We start from the raw sequence: 14,905 nt of genomic DNA, 5'->3' as shown, positions 1-14,905 counted from the left end.
TCAGATATTATTTTAGTATAAAGTCATGAACATTTAATTTAAAAATAATTCTATTCACGAGTCAAGTATATACTATCTATATTAATATATCATGATTTAGATGCGATTTAGATAATGAGTTGAGATGAAAGTTAAATAAAATATTGTTAGATTATAATTTTTTAATATTATTATTATTTTGATATTTAAAAAAATTAAATTATTTATTATATTTTATGTAAAAATTTAAAAAAATTAAAATAATAAAATAGAACGAGACGAAACATTTCTTGAATCCAAACGAAACCTTAATTTGTAAAATTTAAATTTATAAATTCTTTCTTACAAATAAAATTCTGCCATATTAATCGTATAAAATATATTTTTACATCAGTTTATAAAAAGTGTTGTAAATTTATTTTTATAACTCTTTTGTAAAGTTAGAATTTACATCAGTTTACTGTTTGGATGAAATTGTTTCATTTCATACCTTTTCATTTCATTTTATTATTATAATTTTTTTAAATAAAATATAATAAATAATTTAATTTTTTTAAATTTTAAAATAATAATAATATTAAAAAATAATATTATATTTAATTTTTAATTAAACTATCTGTTATCGTTATACTATTTCTCTACTTTTTTTTTTTTTTTTTTTTGTCGGAAAATTTGTGGATAATCGCCCCCAAGACTCGAGATTACTCGTCCTGAACTCGCGCTCTCTTCCTCGGCACAGACGGAGATATAGTGACGGTGTGAATCCATGGGTTTACAGAGCTGTATTGGAGGGACGACTTTGCAAACCCTGAAGCTCGCTTCTATTCCTACATTGTCTTCTTCGCGCTTAGTTTCCAGACCAGTACAGCTGAAAGCCCTTACCCTAAACTTTTTCCTCCCCTCCGGCCATGGCCGTTCGAGGAGATCCCCGTTTCCACTCCTCGCTAGAGCTCTCTCGGCCCCGGCTATTGCGTTCCAGACAGAAACACCTACGGAAGAAAAGGGTAATCCACTGTCCCAATTCTTAGTAGTGGAATTCTTTTTCTTTGAAAAGAAATGTGATTTTGATTTAGAAATGTGTTTTTGGTAATGCAGTCGTGAAGCCTCAGTGGAAAGCTGCTATAGACTTCAAGTGGATAAGGGAGAACAAGGAAGCGGTTGCTGTGAACATAAGGAATAGGAACTCCAATGCTAATTTGGAAGCTGTGATTGAACTGTATGACAAAATGTCCAATCTTCAAAAGGTTATATGCTTCTTCAGAACCAGCCTTCGCCTAGTGGTTTTTGTTTCTATAATTTGGAAGAAATAGGCATTGGTGTTAGACAAAGTGGTTGTTCATCATGCCTACCTCATTTATTGCTCATTGGGTGTTGCGGTACTAATAGACTAGTAGAACTATGGAGGAGGCTCAGAGCCTTGAAGTTTTATATAAAGATTTTTGTTGCGAAATTCAATTTGGAGTAGATTGTGCTTCGAGCTATAATATCAATAGGTGCTTTGTTTATATTGCATCTAAAATATGAGGAAGAAGCGAAGACTTGGAACAGTTTTCTTCTCAGTTTATTATTGCTAATTATCACTCGCAGATAGCAGGAAGTTGAGCGGCTTCGTGGAGAAAGGAATGCGGTGGCAAACAAGATGAAAGGGAAACTGGAACCATCTGAACGTCAAAAACTCATAGAGGAAGGTATAATTTAAATAGAGTATAAGTGTTATAGCAATCCCTGATTTTAGGATGTATTCCTTAGACCTTTTTATTTGTGCTTTAGGGAAAAATCTGAAAGAAGGACTTGTTGCCTTGGAAGAAGACCTGCTTAAACTTACTGATGAGCTTCAGCAGGAAGCACAGTGTATACCAAATATGACTCATCCGGATGTTCCAATTGGAGGAGAGGACTGTTCAGTGATAAGAAAGAAGGTATCTATTTTCTTTGCTGCGAAGGGATGGATGCATGTCGTAGTCCAGGTTCATTTAGCTTTCATTTCTTATTTTCTAGTTGCTTTTGTAGGTTGGTAGCCCACCTCAGTTTAGCTTCCAAATCAAGGATCACCTTCAACTTGGGAAAGAACTTGATCTTTTTGATTTTGATGCTGCTGCAGAGGTACTCTCTCTGTTTAATCTAAGGTATTAAAATGTCTCTTAGTTTGTCTGTGCTGGATCTCTATCGGAATGCTGAAACTTTCAATTAGTGGGTCTTATGTAAAGCTACAGGTCTGGAGGGACTCATATTTATGTATTTTAACAATGTTCAGAGTTGATTTCAGACTGTAAATTAAGTTGGCCAAAATGTGTTCAATTTCAATATGATCTCCATTAACAATTAAGATGTGGGGCTTTTTTCATTATATGACTATCTAGCCCCATTTGGATATAGAAACGGTTTCATCTCATCTCATCATTACAATTTTTTCAAATTTCCATACAAAATATAATAAATAATTCAACTTTTTTAAATCCCAAAACAATGATAACATTAAAAAATAATATTCTAACAAATATTTTATTCAACTCTCAACTTTCGTCTAAAACAATCTCATTTCATCTCACTATCCAAACGGGGCCTATATCTAATTACGGATACACTGGGTCTTATTCATGTGCGAATAACCTTTTTAGTTCTTGCATAAATTGGAAATTTCCAATTTGTAATGTAGCTTACACTATACAGAAGCAAGAGTTTTAGATAAAAAATAGTTGGCTTTGGTAGCTTTTGGTCCACTTAGGCCTCATTTGTTTTCGCAGATGAGTTGAGATTGAAGTTAAAAATTGAATAAAATATTGTTAGAATATATTTTTTTAATATTATTTTTGTTTTGGGATTTGAAAAAGTTGAATTATTTATTTTATTTTGTATGAAAATTTGAGAAAGTTGTAAAGATTAGATGAGATCAAATCAGATGAGTTGAGAGAAATTGTGGAAACAAACGAGGCCTTAGTGTTCGTTCTCTTTCCTGTCCTCATCTAATATTTGCTTGTGTGTACAGGTCAGTGGCTCAAAATTCTACTACCTAAAAAATGAAGCAGTTATGTTAGAGATGGGCCTTATTAACTGGACACTCTTAGAAGTCATGAAGAAGGGCTTTATACCTTTGACAACTCCTGAGATTGTAAGGTCCTCTGTGGTTGAAAAATGTGGTTTCCAACCTCGAGGAGCAAATACCCAGGTTTGTACATATCTTGCCTTAATCCTTTATTGCTCTCTCTCAGATGTCAAAGTGGTGCCTAAATGTGTTGGTTTCAAATTTTAATCTTGGCTTAATGTGGTTGCCCATCAGATATTGAGTTGATGGCTAAGGGGATGCTTGGGGAATGAGGTGAGATGAAAATTTTGTAAATAATAATAAAATGGTTTGTAAATAATAGTGAAATGGTTTGAGTTAGGATTCTATTGGGTTTTGAAAAATGAGAGAGAAAAAGTTGAATAAAAAATATTATAAAGTTAAAATATTATTAGAATATAATTTTTTAATATAATTTATGTTTTGAGATTTGAAAAAATTGAATTGTTTTTTGTGTTTTGTTTGGAAGTTTGGAAAAGTTGTAATGATTAGGTAATGATTTGATGAAAAAGTTGAATATTTAAAATTAAAAATATGTGTTTGAGTTATATTTGGAAAGAAAATTATGAAAGTTCAGATAATTTGGTGAGAACCTCCCTTGAGGCATTAAGACTTGCAATTCGTTGTATATGAAGGCGGACCTCATTTCTTCAGTGACGTGTTTGAAGAAAGGGCAGTTAGTTTTCTGGGTTTCAGGATAGTAGAAATTTATTGTAATTCATATATTGATTTGTGATCCTCTTGCCACAAATTTATTAGGTGTATTCTATTGAGGGCAGTGACCAGTGCTTTATCAGCACTGCAGAGATTCCCCTTTTTTGGGTTTTTTTTTTTTTTTTTGGGGGGGGGGGGGGGGGGGGGGGGGGGGGGGGGGGGGGGGGGGGGGGGGGGGGGGGGGAGGGGGGGGGGCGCACATAGATTTTACTCTTGCTCAACCACACTTAAACCTGTGTAATTCCTTCTATATGGAGGCTAACCGTTCATATTTCAGTGCCTTTTTAACAAAGGGACAACTAATATTTTGATATTGGGGATAGTCTAACTTCACTGTAATTCATATATAGATTTTTCTAACTCTTTGACATTTATCAGGTTTATTCTATTGAGGGTAGTGACCAGTGTCTCATTGGTACAGCAGAGATTCCAGTGGGGGGGATTCATATGGATTCTATTCTTGCCGAGTCACTGTTACCATTGAAGTATGCTGCATTTTCCCATTGCTTCCGAACTGAAGCCGGTGCCGCAGGTGCAGCAACAAGGTAAATTATAAGCATACATACTTGTTTATTGTATAGTTCTATGATTAGCTACATTGAAATTTCAGTTCAAGATTTTCTTTTCCAGTTACCTTCAATTCACTTAAATAATACTTCTAAAGGTCCTGCTCCTTGGTGAGGTTCCACATCATCACAAAATGCATATAAATAATAGTTCTACCAAATCCTTGAATCTGAAATCCTAAAGGCAACTGTCCTAGAAGAAACATAGGCTAATTATTTCAACCAATTTTTAAGTGCAAATTAAATTTATGCTTGAAAATCTACGAAGTGATGATAAAGACACAACGCTTCTCACAATTTTTTACAACTCTGTTTTAAATGGAGGATTTTTTGTAAAGTGATTTATAAAATAGTTATAGGAGTATCATTTTTTTTTACAAAAGTGCCCTATGTAAAACAATATTGTAAAACTATTGTGGAAGGTCATGTACCTCTAAACACATGCCGTATGTCCACTCTTGGGGAAATGCTGTTGATTTTAGGCAGGGACAAGTGCCCTATATGATTGCTAATTGTCTTATACCGATCACACCGATCAAAAAAAAAAAAAAAAAATTGTCTTATGTTAACCTGTTGGAAATACTGAGCAGGGGTCTTTATCGAGTCCACCAGTTCAGCAAGGTGGAGATGTTCGTCTTATGCAGACCAGAGGAGAGTGACCTCTACCACGAGGAGCTCATTAAGATTGAAGAAGACCTCTTTTCATCACTTGGATTGCACTATAAGTGAGGGCTTTCAGCAGTCTCTACTGATTTGTATATTGATTTTTGTACCCGTCATGATAATTTTGAGTTTCTTGGTAGAACTTTGGACATGGCTTCGGGGGATTTAGGCGCACCTGCTTATCGTAAATTTGATGTCGAGGCATGGATGCCTGGCTTAGAACGATTTGGTGAGGTATTGTAATCGGCTTCCTTTGCTTATGTGGCTACAAATTTTGATTGGAAATGTTGCTTTCTGAGATAGACAACAAGTGTAGTTATGTTCAAATATGGGTACCATCAGTAAGCAAATTTCAAAATATTAAATCCCACATGTAATGCTTTGAACAGATATCAAGTGCATCAAACTGTACTGATTATCAAAGTCGCCGACTGGGAATCCGATATCGCCCATCAGAACCATCATCAGCTAGTCCTAAAAAGGGTAAAGCAAACCTTGCACCACCAAGGTTTGTGCACACATTAAACGCAACTGCCTGTGCAGTTCCACGGATGATTGTTTGCTTACTAGAGAATTACCAGCAAGAAGACGGCTCTGTTACTATCCCTGAGCCATTGAGGCCTTTCATGGGTGGGCTTGAGATTATAGCTCCTAAATCCAGATAGGTTGAGGTTATACTCTTTTATTCATGTATTGTAGTTGCAGCATCAATCTTTGCCGATAACTTTTACGCTTTACTGTGAACAAATATGGTTAATAAAAAGGCATGCACATGAATTGGTAAAGAAGTGCCTGTTGTTTCACGATGCATGACTTACTACGGAAAAACTCTTCTGGAAATTAGCATTCTCGTATTACTTGCTCCATCATTCTCTCTTCCAAGTCTACAGGTAAAATCTTCACTCTATTAAAGTTCGTTTTACGGTGTTTTACTTGGGGGATGAAGTTGAATTTTGTGGCAAACAGCATGCGTTTGTGGTTCCTACCATATCAAGGTGGTAATAGAGTGTTGGATGGAACAATCATATGCAATGCGGGTGTTGTCATGGCAAAATTCTTTCTTAGTTCGTACATGAACTTGATTACAGAAGATTAATATGTCACTGATCAAGGTTGGTGGTTTTCCAATAACTTCGAGCTCGAGCCTGTGCTTGATTTGAAATGGTCGATGATTCTGATTACTATGGTTTGTGGGTGGCCCAGGTTACTGATAGGAAAGGACCTAAAGTACCATGACTGTTTTGATAACTATGGGATTGAGATTGCATATCCATCCCCTTTACTAACTGTGGGGTTCATCTTGCACAAATCCATCTTCTTTAATAACTATGATGTTCTGAAATTTGATGCCCTCGTCCTGAAACCAACTCTTTTGAGATTATATGTAAGAGGTAACCACCGTACTCTAGTCTCTAATGCCCTATTTACTCTATCACCTCAACAAAGGCTCGAAGACATTAGTGCCACGAAAGAGCTAAAAGAAACGTAGGCAGTGAAACGAAAGGAAAAATCTTAAATTTTTTCGTTTTTATTGAATTCAATGACTGAATGAACATACATAGAAGTTGCCAAAAGAAGAAATACAGCTTGGTGTCCCCGACCAATTCCCTATGCAGCTCATTCAATCCAGGCCAACTCCAACCAAAAAATAAAAAAAAAAATGTGCATGTAAGGCCGCCATCTCACATGATTGCGTTCCTGCCCTGCACCCTACTTCAATTTTCCTCTTCATTCGTATATTTGCCCTAGCATTCTAGGGTTTGGGGTATATCCATCACCCATGGCAGCAGAACAGCTTGAGTTGCTTCAACTTCTTGTATGGAAAGCAAGTGCCACCAACCCTCCAGCACAGGAGTCGCTTATCAAGAGCAACAATCTGCATCATCTGATCTACCTGATTATGTGAGAGGTGTTCATATTTGGCGACTCCCTCTGACATAAACAATCTGGTAAAGGGTTTACATAAAAGGCTTCTTCCGATCGAAACCTATCCATGCCCTTTGTTCCAGAGATGGGGCCTTTTCTCTTCCTTGGAGACCCTTGCCTGTGCAACCAATATGACAAACAAAAACCAAATCAAGGTAAATTTAGCGCCAAATGAATCATTACACTATAAGATATTTGAGAAAATGAAAAGAATAGAGTTCCAGCATAACTCTTCACCATCAGAATAAAGAAGAAAAGAAGGGAGGGGGAATATGAACTCCCCACTTCAATCCTGAAACGCGTGCTACAGACATGAAATTTTGGACCAGCAGAAGACCACCCTCAAAGACCACCCATTCACGGTCAGTAGGGGGCTCAAGCTATAGAGTCTCATCACTCTGGCGACTTAAAGGAGTGATCTGACACCCTAGCCTATCAATTACATTAATCACACACATGCATGTGTGTGTGTGTGTATTTGAGTGTAACCTCACCTTCCATCAAACGTCGAAAATTATCTTCTTTCTTTTTTTATTATCATAATAACAATGGTGTGAAAAAAAAAGGAAGAACGGAAAAGACTTGCTTATGAGAGCCAATACTCCAAGCCTCTGCTCTTAACGACTGTAGAAAACTATGTGATAGTGCGCAGGAAGGAAGTTACTGTAATGTAAATTATACCTTAAAGGGTGGTGTTTAGAACAATCCTGTAGAGAGTGATTGACGGTTAAGATATCCTACCTAAACAACAGATAATACATCTGCTGTCTCACATGAGGCCACAACTACTTACAGAAGCTATAGACTCATCATCACTCTCACATACCGTCTTCTATGGGCTTCAATTGTTCGATTTGATAAATTTCGGCCTTCTTTCAGAGTTCCCCGCTCAATTTTGTCAAACAGACGAACAAGAGTTTTCCTGATGGACAAAGAAAAAAGCAAGTACATATTAATGTGAAGCAATTGATGGGAGCATATGTGGTTGATAGTAATTTATTAATCAACAGAATAACCCTCAACAAGAAAGTGCCATGCCTGTCAGGTGATATTGTTTTCCTATGTCCAAGAAAACGACGATGACCTTCAACTGCCCTTGCCATGTTCCCAGAGTAAGATGGGATAAATACATCACTTTCGACAGATACAATGTAATCAAGTGCAGCAAGTTGAGAAGCATGATCCATAAAAGGCTCCAGCTCCTCCACAGATGCCAATTTTTCCTGCAAGTGAATCAATTTTTTCATCTTTTTCTCGGTTCTTAGCAGCCCTCCCCAAAGTAAGCATACATGAATATAAAAAGGAAGCAAAGTTAGAAAACAGTGCATATTTTTAAAACTTAACCCACAGAGAGAGAGAGAGAGAGATTTAGTAGTTGGAAAAAAAAGGAGAGCATGATACTAAACTTCAATTTTCCACAAATTGAATTTAGTTCATGAGTGATTCAAGTGAGCTATATGAGGTCTCTACATGATGATTGGTAGTGCATATCTAATTTCTAAGCATCCTTTGATATGAGTTGGTTTTTCCTTGCAGGATCTTTCATTTATTTAAGTAAATGTCACCCAACTTGCTTCTCTGCTGTGAGAAAATTCATCCAATTATCACTAGCTTCTCTCTCATTAATGTCAGTCAACTATAAATAAGGGAACGCATAAAGCATTGATATTGTTCTCGCTACAAGAACTAGTACTTCGAAACCATCAGAAGCTTGACGGAGCAATTAAGTTCCATATGACATAATCTAATTATTCCAACACAATCCAATCAACTTCAAATCCAACTCTAGTATTAGACGATCTCCATTGGTATACATGGTCAAACTGTTTGGCATCCCTAGCCTGAATCCAATGGTTTCACAAATGTTGCGTATGCAGGGTACAAGTGCCTGAACCAGTAGATGGCTGACAAGAGCCTGAAGATTTCCTCTGCATCACCTATTGCTGTAAACAAGACACTTTTTCATTCACATTTTCTATTTGCAAAGCAGAACACGTGACATACCGTTCAAAATTGGAGTTTGTGATGATAATAAGTGTCATTCAATATCTGAGTACTTTGAGAAACCAAAAGCATTAGAAAGTGAATCACATATCCAGACCAGGCTTCTTTGATACAGACATTTTATCTCCTTAATATGTAAAAATCAAGCACAAGAACGCAGTTTCATACCTTGCTCTTTAATATGGGATAGCGGGATCGCAGATCAGCCATATGGGAATCACCCCCATATATCTCTCCAGCAGCAATGTATATAGGGGTATTTGATGGGTACCCAAGAGCAGAGAGAAAAATTCCAACTTCCTTGGGAGTCAAGGGGCAGTAACCTTTGGATCTCTGTTCCCCAGAATCGATGTCCTTTATTTTCCAGTATGCAGTGTTCTCCCTGGAAGTACAGAATTAAAATAATACATACAAGTGTTGACATTACAGATAAAGGACTGTTCTATAAGCGAACTCAGGGAAAAAAAAAATATTATCCAGGACTTTTTTAATAAGTAATCAATTCATTATCCAGGTTAAAAGAATAAGCATCTCATACCTGATCATCCTTAGCTCATACGCTTCGGCTGGAGACAGACCGTGTGTGCAGCCACTAAAGGCAAGCATGTCCTTCTCATACCGTAAATGCAAAGCAATGTAACGACCATAGGACCTCATCCGATTGACCAACAACTGCAACATTGAAGGAAAAAAATACTGGTCAGAAGAGAGATAAAGCCACTCTAGAAACCAGATGAGCATTTCGTTGGATTACTTTTCCCAATGCTTCAATTTGAGGTGAAAAACGGAGGGCTTCATAACAGGCACGGCAACGCAATTTCTGAATGTCTGGAGGAAGATTGTTATTTGCCAAGCGAGAATCAGATTTGGCAGCACGAATAACCTGAAAATAAAAAGATTGCATTAGAAGAAAAAAATAGGCTGACCAGATAGGTGAATGATTTGAATTCAGAAAAAATAATGCATAGACCAGAAGCATTTAAATAAACATACCTGAAAATCCTCCCACATGCTAGCTATCTCATCCCGGTAGTAATCCATGCCAGACCAGCTTCTAAAATGCTTGACAGCTCTAGTAGCAGCAGCCAGTTCCTTAGGAAGCTTTTTTACTACTCTTACATCATTAGCCAGAGCATTAATAAAATGATCTTCGTCAAAAACGTCCGAGAAGTTACTGCAGATTCAACACAGGTCTTATTATCGCATCATTTCTGTAAAATACAACACTCTTTCTATTTTTTATTTGGAGGGGAAGGCATTCAAGATTTCTACCTAGAGTCCTGCCAAAACGACCGTTTATCAAGTTCTGGAATAACAAGGGTGGCATTTATGATGCGGGCTACAGCTACCATGTCACATATCTGCAATTCGAGGGCAAGTAACCTTATTCAGCTTTTAAAACTAGCCATATAACCCATAATGTCCAGGCATATGTCAGATAGCGTGTAACATTCTCAACAATGCCACTCAACTACAGTATAATTTCAGAAAGTTCTCATATAAATTCAAAAAATGCACATGAACAGGGTTTGTAAGCAGGACAGGAACTAGCAGAGTCTCTCACATTAAATGAAGTTTTTTGAAATGAACATCAAAGCAGGGAAAATCACGCAAGTCTGTTGCATATTAACATGCATGTATGCAAGGCAGGGTGTCATATAGTTGACAACCATTGTCATTGCTAATGAATGTATCAAAATATATGTAACACTGCAATTAAGAAGCTCATAGGAGGCCTAGGCTTGACATCCTTTTCCCCTCGATGGTAGAATACAATTTGAAATTAGAACACATATTTATAAGTCCAAATAGAGTATATCCTGTATGCTGCACATTATTATAATTTAGTCCGACTGCCTGGGCTAAATATTTCCAACCCCCGCTATTCGGATCAAGAAGTAGCATGAGTAAGCCACATAATTGACTATTAGGTTCTTAGCCAAGAAAGCATAGAAATGTGTATGTCCATTGAATTTGGTCACAGATTGACATCAATTGGATTAGTGAATGTTGAAAATGGTATTGCAACATGGTTAGAATAGATAACAAAAAACTTGAAGCTTTATTGACGGATTAGTTGAAATTGATCAGGTAATGGAGCGATGTTTCCTATTTCCTAAGTTTAATAAAAGCTATCAACAAACTGGTAACAAAAATAAATTCAGGACCTTTGCATCCCTAAACCCAGTACAATTTGTTAATGTAGGGAAAGCAAAAGGTTTTTTTTTTATAAGAAAAAATGTGATTGAAACAAGTAAGTAGGCATAGCCCAAGTACACAGGAAATATTCGAAAGTAGAAGATTTTTGAACTGCTACAAGCAAATAATGATGAAACAGGACACCTCTCTTCATATCAATTAAAAGAGACCTCAACACTCAAGGTTGTCAAAAATATTGGAAGGAGACCTCCAGTCTCAGTAAGGTTTCATAGTACATAGCTTTTGGGATTTATTTCATGTACAATGTCATCAATCATACAATCAGAAGGAAAATATGTTTAAATGTAAATAGTACAATAGGATTTGATGAAACATCTTCTCAAACTGGATTGGGACTGGCTATTGAATTTGAAGTTTCCAGCTTCCACAACTTTGCAGTCAGACACGTGCGTGCATGCGTGCGCGCACACACAACATGCATGCATGTATGTATGCACATGCATACTACTATCAAGTGCAATGCATGAGATAAAAAAAGAAGGAAGAGACAGGGCATGAAGCACAGACCCCAGCACGCATTTGGTTGAGCCCACCGTTTGTATGTACAAGAAGGTAACCCCGTGACTCTATAGGAGCTGGATAAACAAAAGTGAATCAAAAAGTGAGTAAACAAGCATATCACATTCGCCAAGATATTTTGACTCAAGCCCCTTCCTTACTTGCATAATTAGCAGTAGGCTTTACGCAGGGCACAAAATCACGATTTGGTGGAGACTTCCATAGTTTGTACAACTCCAAGGTCCCTCTAGCACCAGCCAACTGTCAATTCTAAGGGAGTGAAAACATGAAATATGCATGACTACTTCGTATAATTCATACACCTAAATCTAAGAGACGAGATTCAAACCACTAGCAACCACAGCACTAAGAAACTCAAAGAAAAAATAAATCCATATGTTTGAACGGACATAAAGTTATCCTTTCATTTTGGCCGCTTGAAAATTTGAAAAAAAGGAGAAATTAGAGAAGTTGATGTCTTCAGTGTTATGCTTTACACTGAATTTGCCTCCTCAATATAAAACTCTATTCAACTTTACCGCAATAGTTTTGACAGTTTCAGTCTAGCTGAGTACCGGTTCTAGATCATTATAACTTAAAGTTCATGATGTTGAAATTTCTTTTATTCTCCTATTTCTAACAGCAACCAAACACAGCGCAATAAACAAAGTAAATCATATACTGGGAAGAACCATAGAAACAGAAAACCTGACGAGAAGATAGCGGCGCTTTTGACAAATGTGGCGGAGTGAGCTCTCGCGTCCAGCTTCGCACCGTGCTAAATCTCTGGTGTTTGAATTCATGTTGCTACAAATTAATAATAAAATGATATCTTAGATCATCGTAACACCTAACCAATGAGACCAAAACAAATTATAAAAAACTAAAATATAAAAACCATGTAAGAAACTTTCCACATTGGTAGATAACACAGTGATGTCTGCAAGTTAATGAATATGCATAGTTGATCTCGAAATAGACATAACAAAGTAAAATAATCGAGTAATATATTCTAAATTTTCGCTGAAATTTCACAGAAAGCAGAAACTAGAAGTTTTCAAACACGGAGCTCGAACAGTTGGAGATCACGGAAGTTTCCAGAAGGAAAGCAAAATTCCCAAACGAAAAAATGCAAAAACCCTAGTTTCAAAAGAAAGTAAAGAACAAAGAGAAAAGAAAAGGATATAGCAGGCCAAAAGAGTGGAGTGATTACCGTGGGGAGCTTGTAGGGGTCCGGGAAGTTTGGGACTATGGAGGAAGAAAAAGTGTGTAGATGGAAAGAGAGCAGAGCCACTAGCGCTATAGCACAAATGGCGAAAGTTAGCACCTTCCGCAATAGAGCCAACGGTCTCCATCTACGCCTATGCATCTCTAGTGTCTTTCTTTCTAGAACACTCTGCAATACTCCTATATCTCCCAAAGTTTATCACACACTGAGAAATGGCGGAAAGACATTTGCCCGATTCCTTTGCCCTGTGTGACACGTTTGGTGTCGCTCTCCGGTTGCTTGAGAGAGTGATTGATTGAAGATGATGGAGATGACGGTGAAAGCAAAGGACGGCACAGGTGATTGGGTTATTTGGGTGTCTCTCTGTGTATTTTGTTCATGTGCTCTCATTTCCCCAAACTTTTGCTGCTAATTTGTACAGCTAATTGAATTCTTTAACTGAATTCTTTACGCGTTGTGGTAAGATGAATTCTTTATAAATATTAATAAGTTAAGATTGTAGAATAAATTTTACGAATTTAATCGAGATATATTTAAATATTAAGACAAGTTTAGATATATTTATGAAAAGTTACGAAATGTTATGGATTTTGCATATAAAAAAGTACTGACTATTGAGTTGAAAAGATTATGGGTCTATGTAAAGAAGTTTTGAATTAAGATAAATTTAATAATTTGAGAGTTAGATATTTAAATGTTAAATTCAATTTAAAATTAGACTGAAATGAATTAATTTCAATACGAGTACGAAAATGATAACAAAACTTCCTTGAATGATCATAAGCATCTTTTGATAGGCATTAAATATTACTAAATTATTTATAATAATAAATATTAAAAGAGCACGTGAGAAATTAAAAAAATTAGAAAATATAAAATAAATTGCTTTATATGCTCGGAGGGCTCGCGTACCATGCGTGGAGTAGAGATAATCTAATAAAAATGATATGATTTGATATAATATATTAAATTTATTTTATTATATAAATTATTTCACAATCTAATATACTCTATCAAATTAGATTTATTGATAACTTTTTTTTAATAAAATCTCTTAATAAAGGTTAGATTTAAATAATGAGTTGAGATGAGATGAATTGAAATAAAGTTAAAAATTGAATAAAATATTATTAAATACTATTTTTTAATATTATTATTATTTTAGAATTTAAAAAAATAAATTATTTATTGTATTAAGAATTTGTAAAAATTGTAATAATGAGATGAACTGAGATGTGATGGTCTCAATCCAAACCGACCCTAAACATCTTTAAATTTTTACACCCAAGCATAGCAGATCTGACCACTTTTTTAAAACTCTACGAAAATATTTTCTAAAATAATTTTCACAACTATTCATAAAACAATTTTGCATTATTTATCAAAACTTCTTACGTCTAAACATCACCTAAATATGGTGCTAAGATAATCATATATAAATAAAGAGTCCCCTCTTTTGTGGGAGAAAAATATATTGGGTACTATATCTTTTATTGCAAAATTTTTTAAAGTCATGCCACTATGACAAACATCTTGAGTTCTTAATTTGGATCACATAATCCATGAATGGGTTATAAATATTTATATATATATATATTTATATATATTATCGAGATAGCAAGAGAGATGTCACTAATAAAACTAAAATTTAAGAATGTGTAATAATGTATTTTTTCATTTAGGTTCCAGATTTACTTATTTTTTTTAAAATGAGTGTATGAGACTTACATATTTTAAGATTGTAAATATCATTTCTATTATATTAATAAAAAAATAATAACAAATCTTAAACAATGCTAAAAAAAATATACAAAAATAAATACTAAATTAGTAAATTCCAATATCATACTCCAAATCTGTGATTGGACCAAGGCAAATTTCTGATAATTGGACTTATGACTTTAGGCTCTGACACCCGTGGAAATATTAAAATGCGAATGAGGAAGACAGTTCTCAATGGTGAATAGCCAAGCAAACTAAAGTCTCCAATTCCATGGTTGAGAAATGAATGGTGTGGATCTCAAGAACAGTTATGACGAGTTTCAT

General features: G+C 35.6%; 2 protein-coding genes across 5 annotated transcripts; one reads left to right on the top strand and one right to left on the bottom strand.

Moving 5' to 3' along the window:
* Positions 1 to 633: 633 nt before the first annotated feature.
* On the top strand, positions 634 to 5,771 carry LOC121242658 (serine--tRNA ligase, chloroplastic/mitochondrial). Of its 3 annotated transcripts, none has more exons than XM_041140568.1 (10): positions 634 to 983; positions 1,075 to 1,223; positions 1,574 to 1,667; positions 1,750 to 1,898; positions 1,990 to 2,082; positions 2,966 to 3,145; positions 4,133 to 4,299; positions 4,911 to 5,045; positions 5,153 to 5,217; positions 5,373 to 5,435. In XM_041140568.1, exons 1-9 carry the CDS (start codon positions 746 to 748, stop codon positions 5,169 to 5,171), a joined length of 1,224 nt encoding a protein of 407 aa, XP_040996502.1. In that variant the 5' UTR covers positions 634 to 745; the 3' UTR covers positions 5,172 to 5,217; positions 5,373 to 5,435. The 3 variants fall into 3 exon arrangements, with proteins under 3 accessions (XP_040996502.1, XP_040996501.1, XP_040996503.1); XM_041140567.1 differs by having other exon boundaries at positions 635 to 983; positions 5,124 to 5,217; positions 5,373 to 5,771; XM_041140569.1 differs by lacking the exon at positions 634 to 983 and having other exon boundaries at positions 1,082 to 1,223; positions 1,567 to 1,667; positions 5,124 to 5,217; positions 5,373 to 5,771.
* Positions 5,772 to 6,491: 720 nt separating this feature from the next.
* On the bottom strand, positions 6,492 to 13,261 carry LOC121242656 (O-fucosyltransferase 7-like). Of its 2 annotated transcripts, none has more exons than XM_041140565.1 (12): positions 12,845 to 13,261; positions 12,340 to 12,438; positions 11,793 to 11,892; positions 11,641 to 11,708; positions 10,186 to 10,274; positions 9,907 to 10,087; positions 9,668 to 9,796; positions 9,452 to 9,585; positions 9,082 to 9,295; positions 7,948 to 8,132; positions 7,736 to 7,831; positions 6,492 to 7,027 (listed from the first exon to the last, which is right to left on the bottom strand). In XM_041140565.1, the coding sequence occupies exons 1-12, from the start codon at positions 12,998 to 13,000 to the stop codon at positions 6,874 to 6,876; spliced, it is 1,605 nt and encodes a 534-aa protein (XP_040996499.1). In that variant the 5' UTR covers positions 13,001 to 13,261; the 3' UTR covers positions 6,492 to 6,873. The 2 variants fall into 2 exon arrangements, with proteins under 2 accessions (XP_040996499.1, XP_040996500.1); XM_041140566.1 differs by having other exon boundaries at positions 11,793 to 11,901; positions 12,845 to 12,860.
* Positions 13,262 to 14,905: the final 1,644 nt, after the last annotated feature.

This window comes from Juglans microcarpa x Juglans regia, chromosome 8D, assembly GCF_004785595.1.
Source record: "Juglans microcarpa x Juglans regia isolate MS1-56 chromosome 8D, Jm3101_v1.0, whole genome shotgun sequence".
NCBI lineage: Eukaryota > Viridiplantae > Streptophyta > Magnoliopsida > Fagales > Juglandaceae > Juglans > Juglans microcarpa x Juglans regia.
The sequence above is the reverse complement of the archived record's forward strand: the minus strand, read 5'-3'. Positions and strand labels throughout refer to the sequence as shown.

Coding starts and splice junctions, on each gene's coding strand:
- LOC121242658 (XM_041140567.1), top strand. CDS start 746: ATGGGTTTACAGAGCTGTATTGGAGGGACGACTTTGCAAACCCTGAAG. Junction 984..1,074: donor AACACCTACGGAAGAAAAGG/GTAATCCACTGT, acceptor TTGGTAATGCAG/TCGTGAAGCCTCAGTGGAAA. Junction 3,146..4,132: donor CTCGAGGAGCAAATACCCAG/GTTTGTACATAT, acceptor GACATTTATCAG/GTTTATTCTATTGAGGGTAG.
- LOC121242656 (XM_041140565.1), bottom strand. CDS start 13,000: ATGCATAGGCGTAGATGGAGACCGTTGGCTCTATTGCGGAAGGTGCTA. Junction 9,797..9,906: donor GCATGTGGGAGGATTTTCAG/GTATGTTTATTT, acceptor TTTTATTTTCAG/GTTATTCGTGCTGCCAAATC. Junction 8,133..9,081: donor ATCCCATATTAAAGAGCAAG/GTATGAAACTGC, acceptor ATTCACTTGCAG/GAAAAATTGGCATCTGTGGA.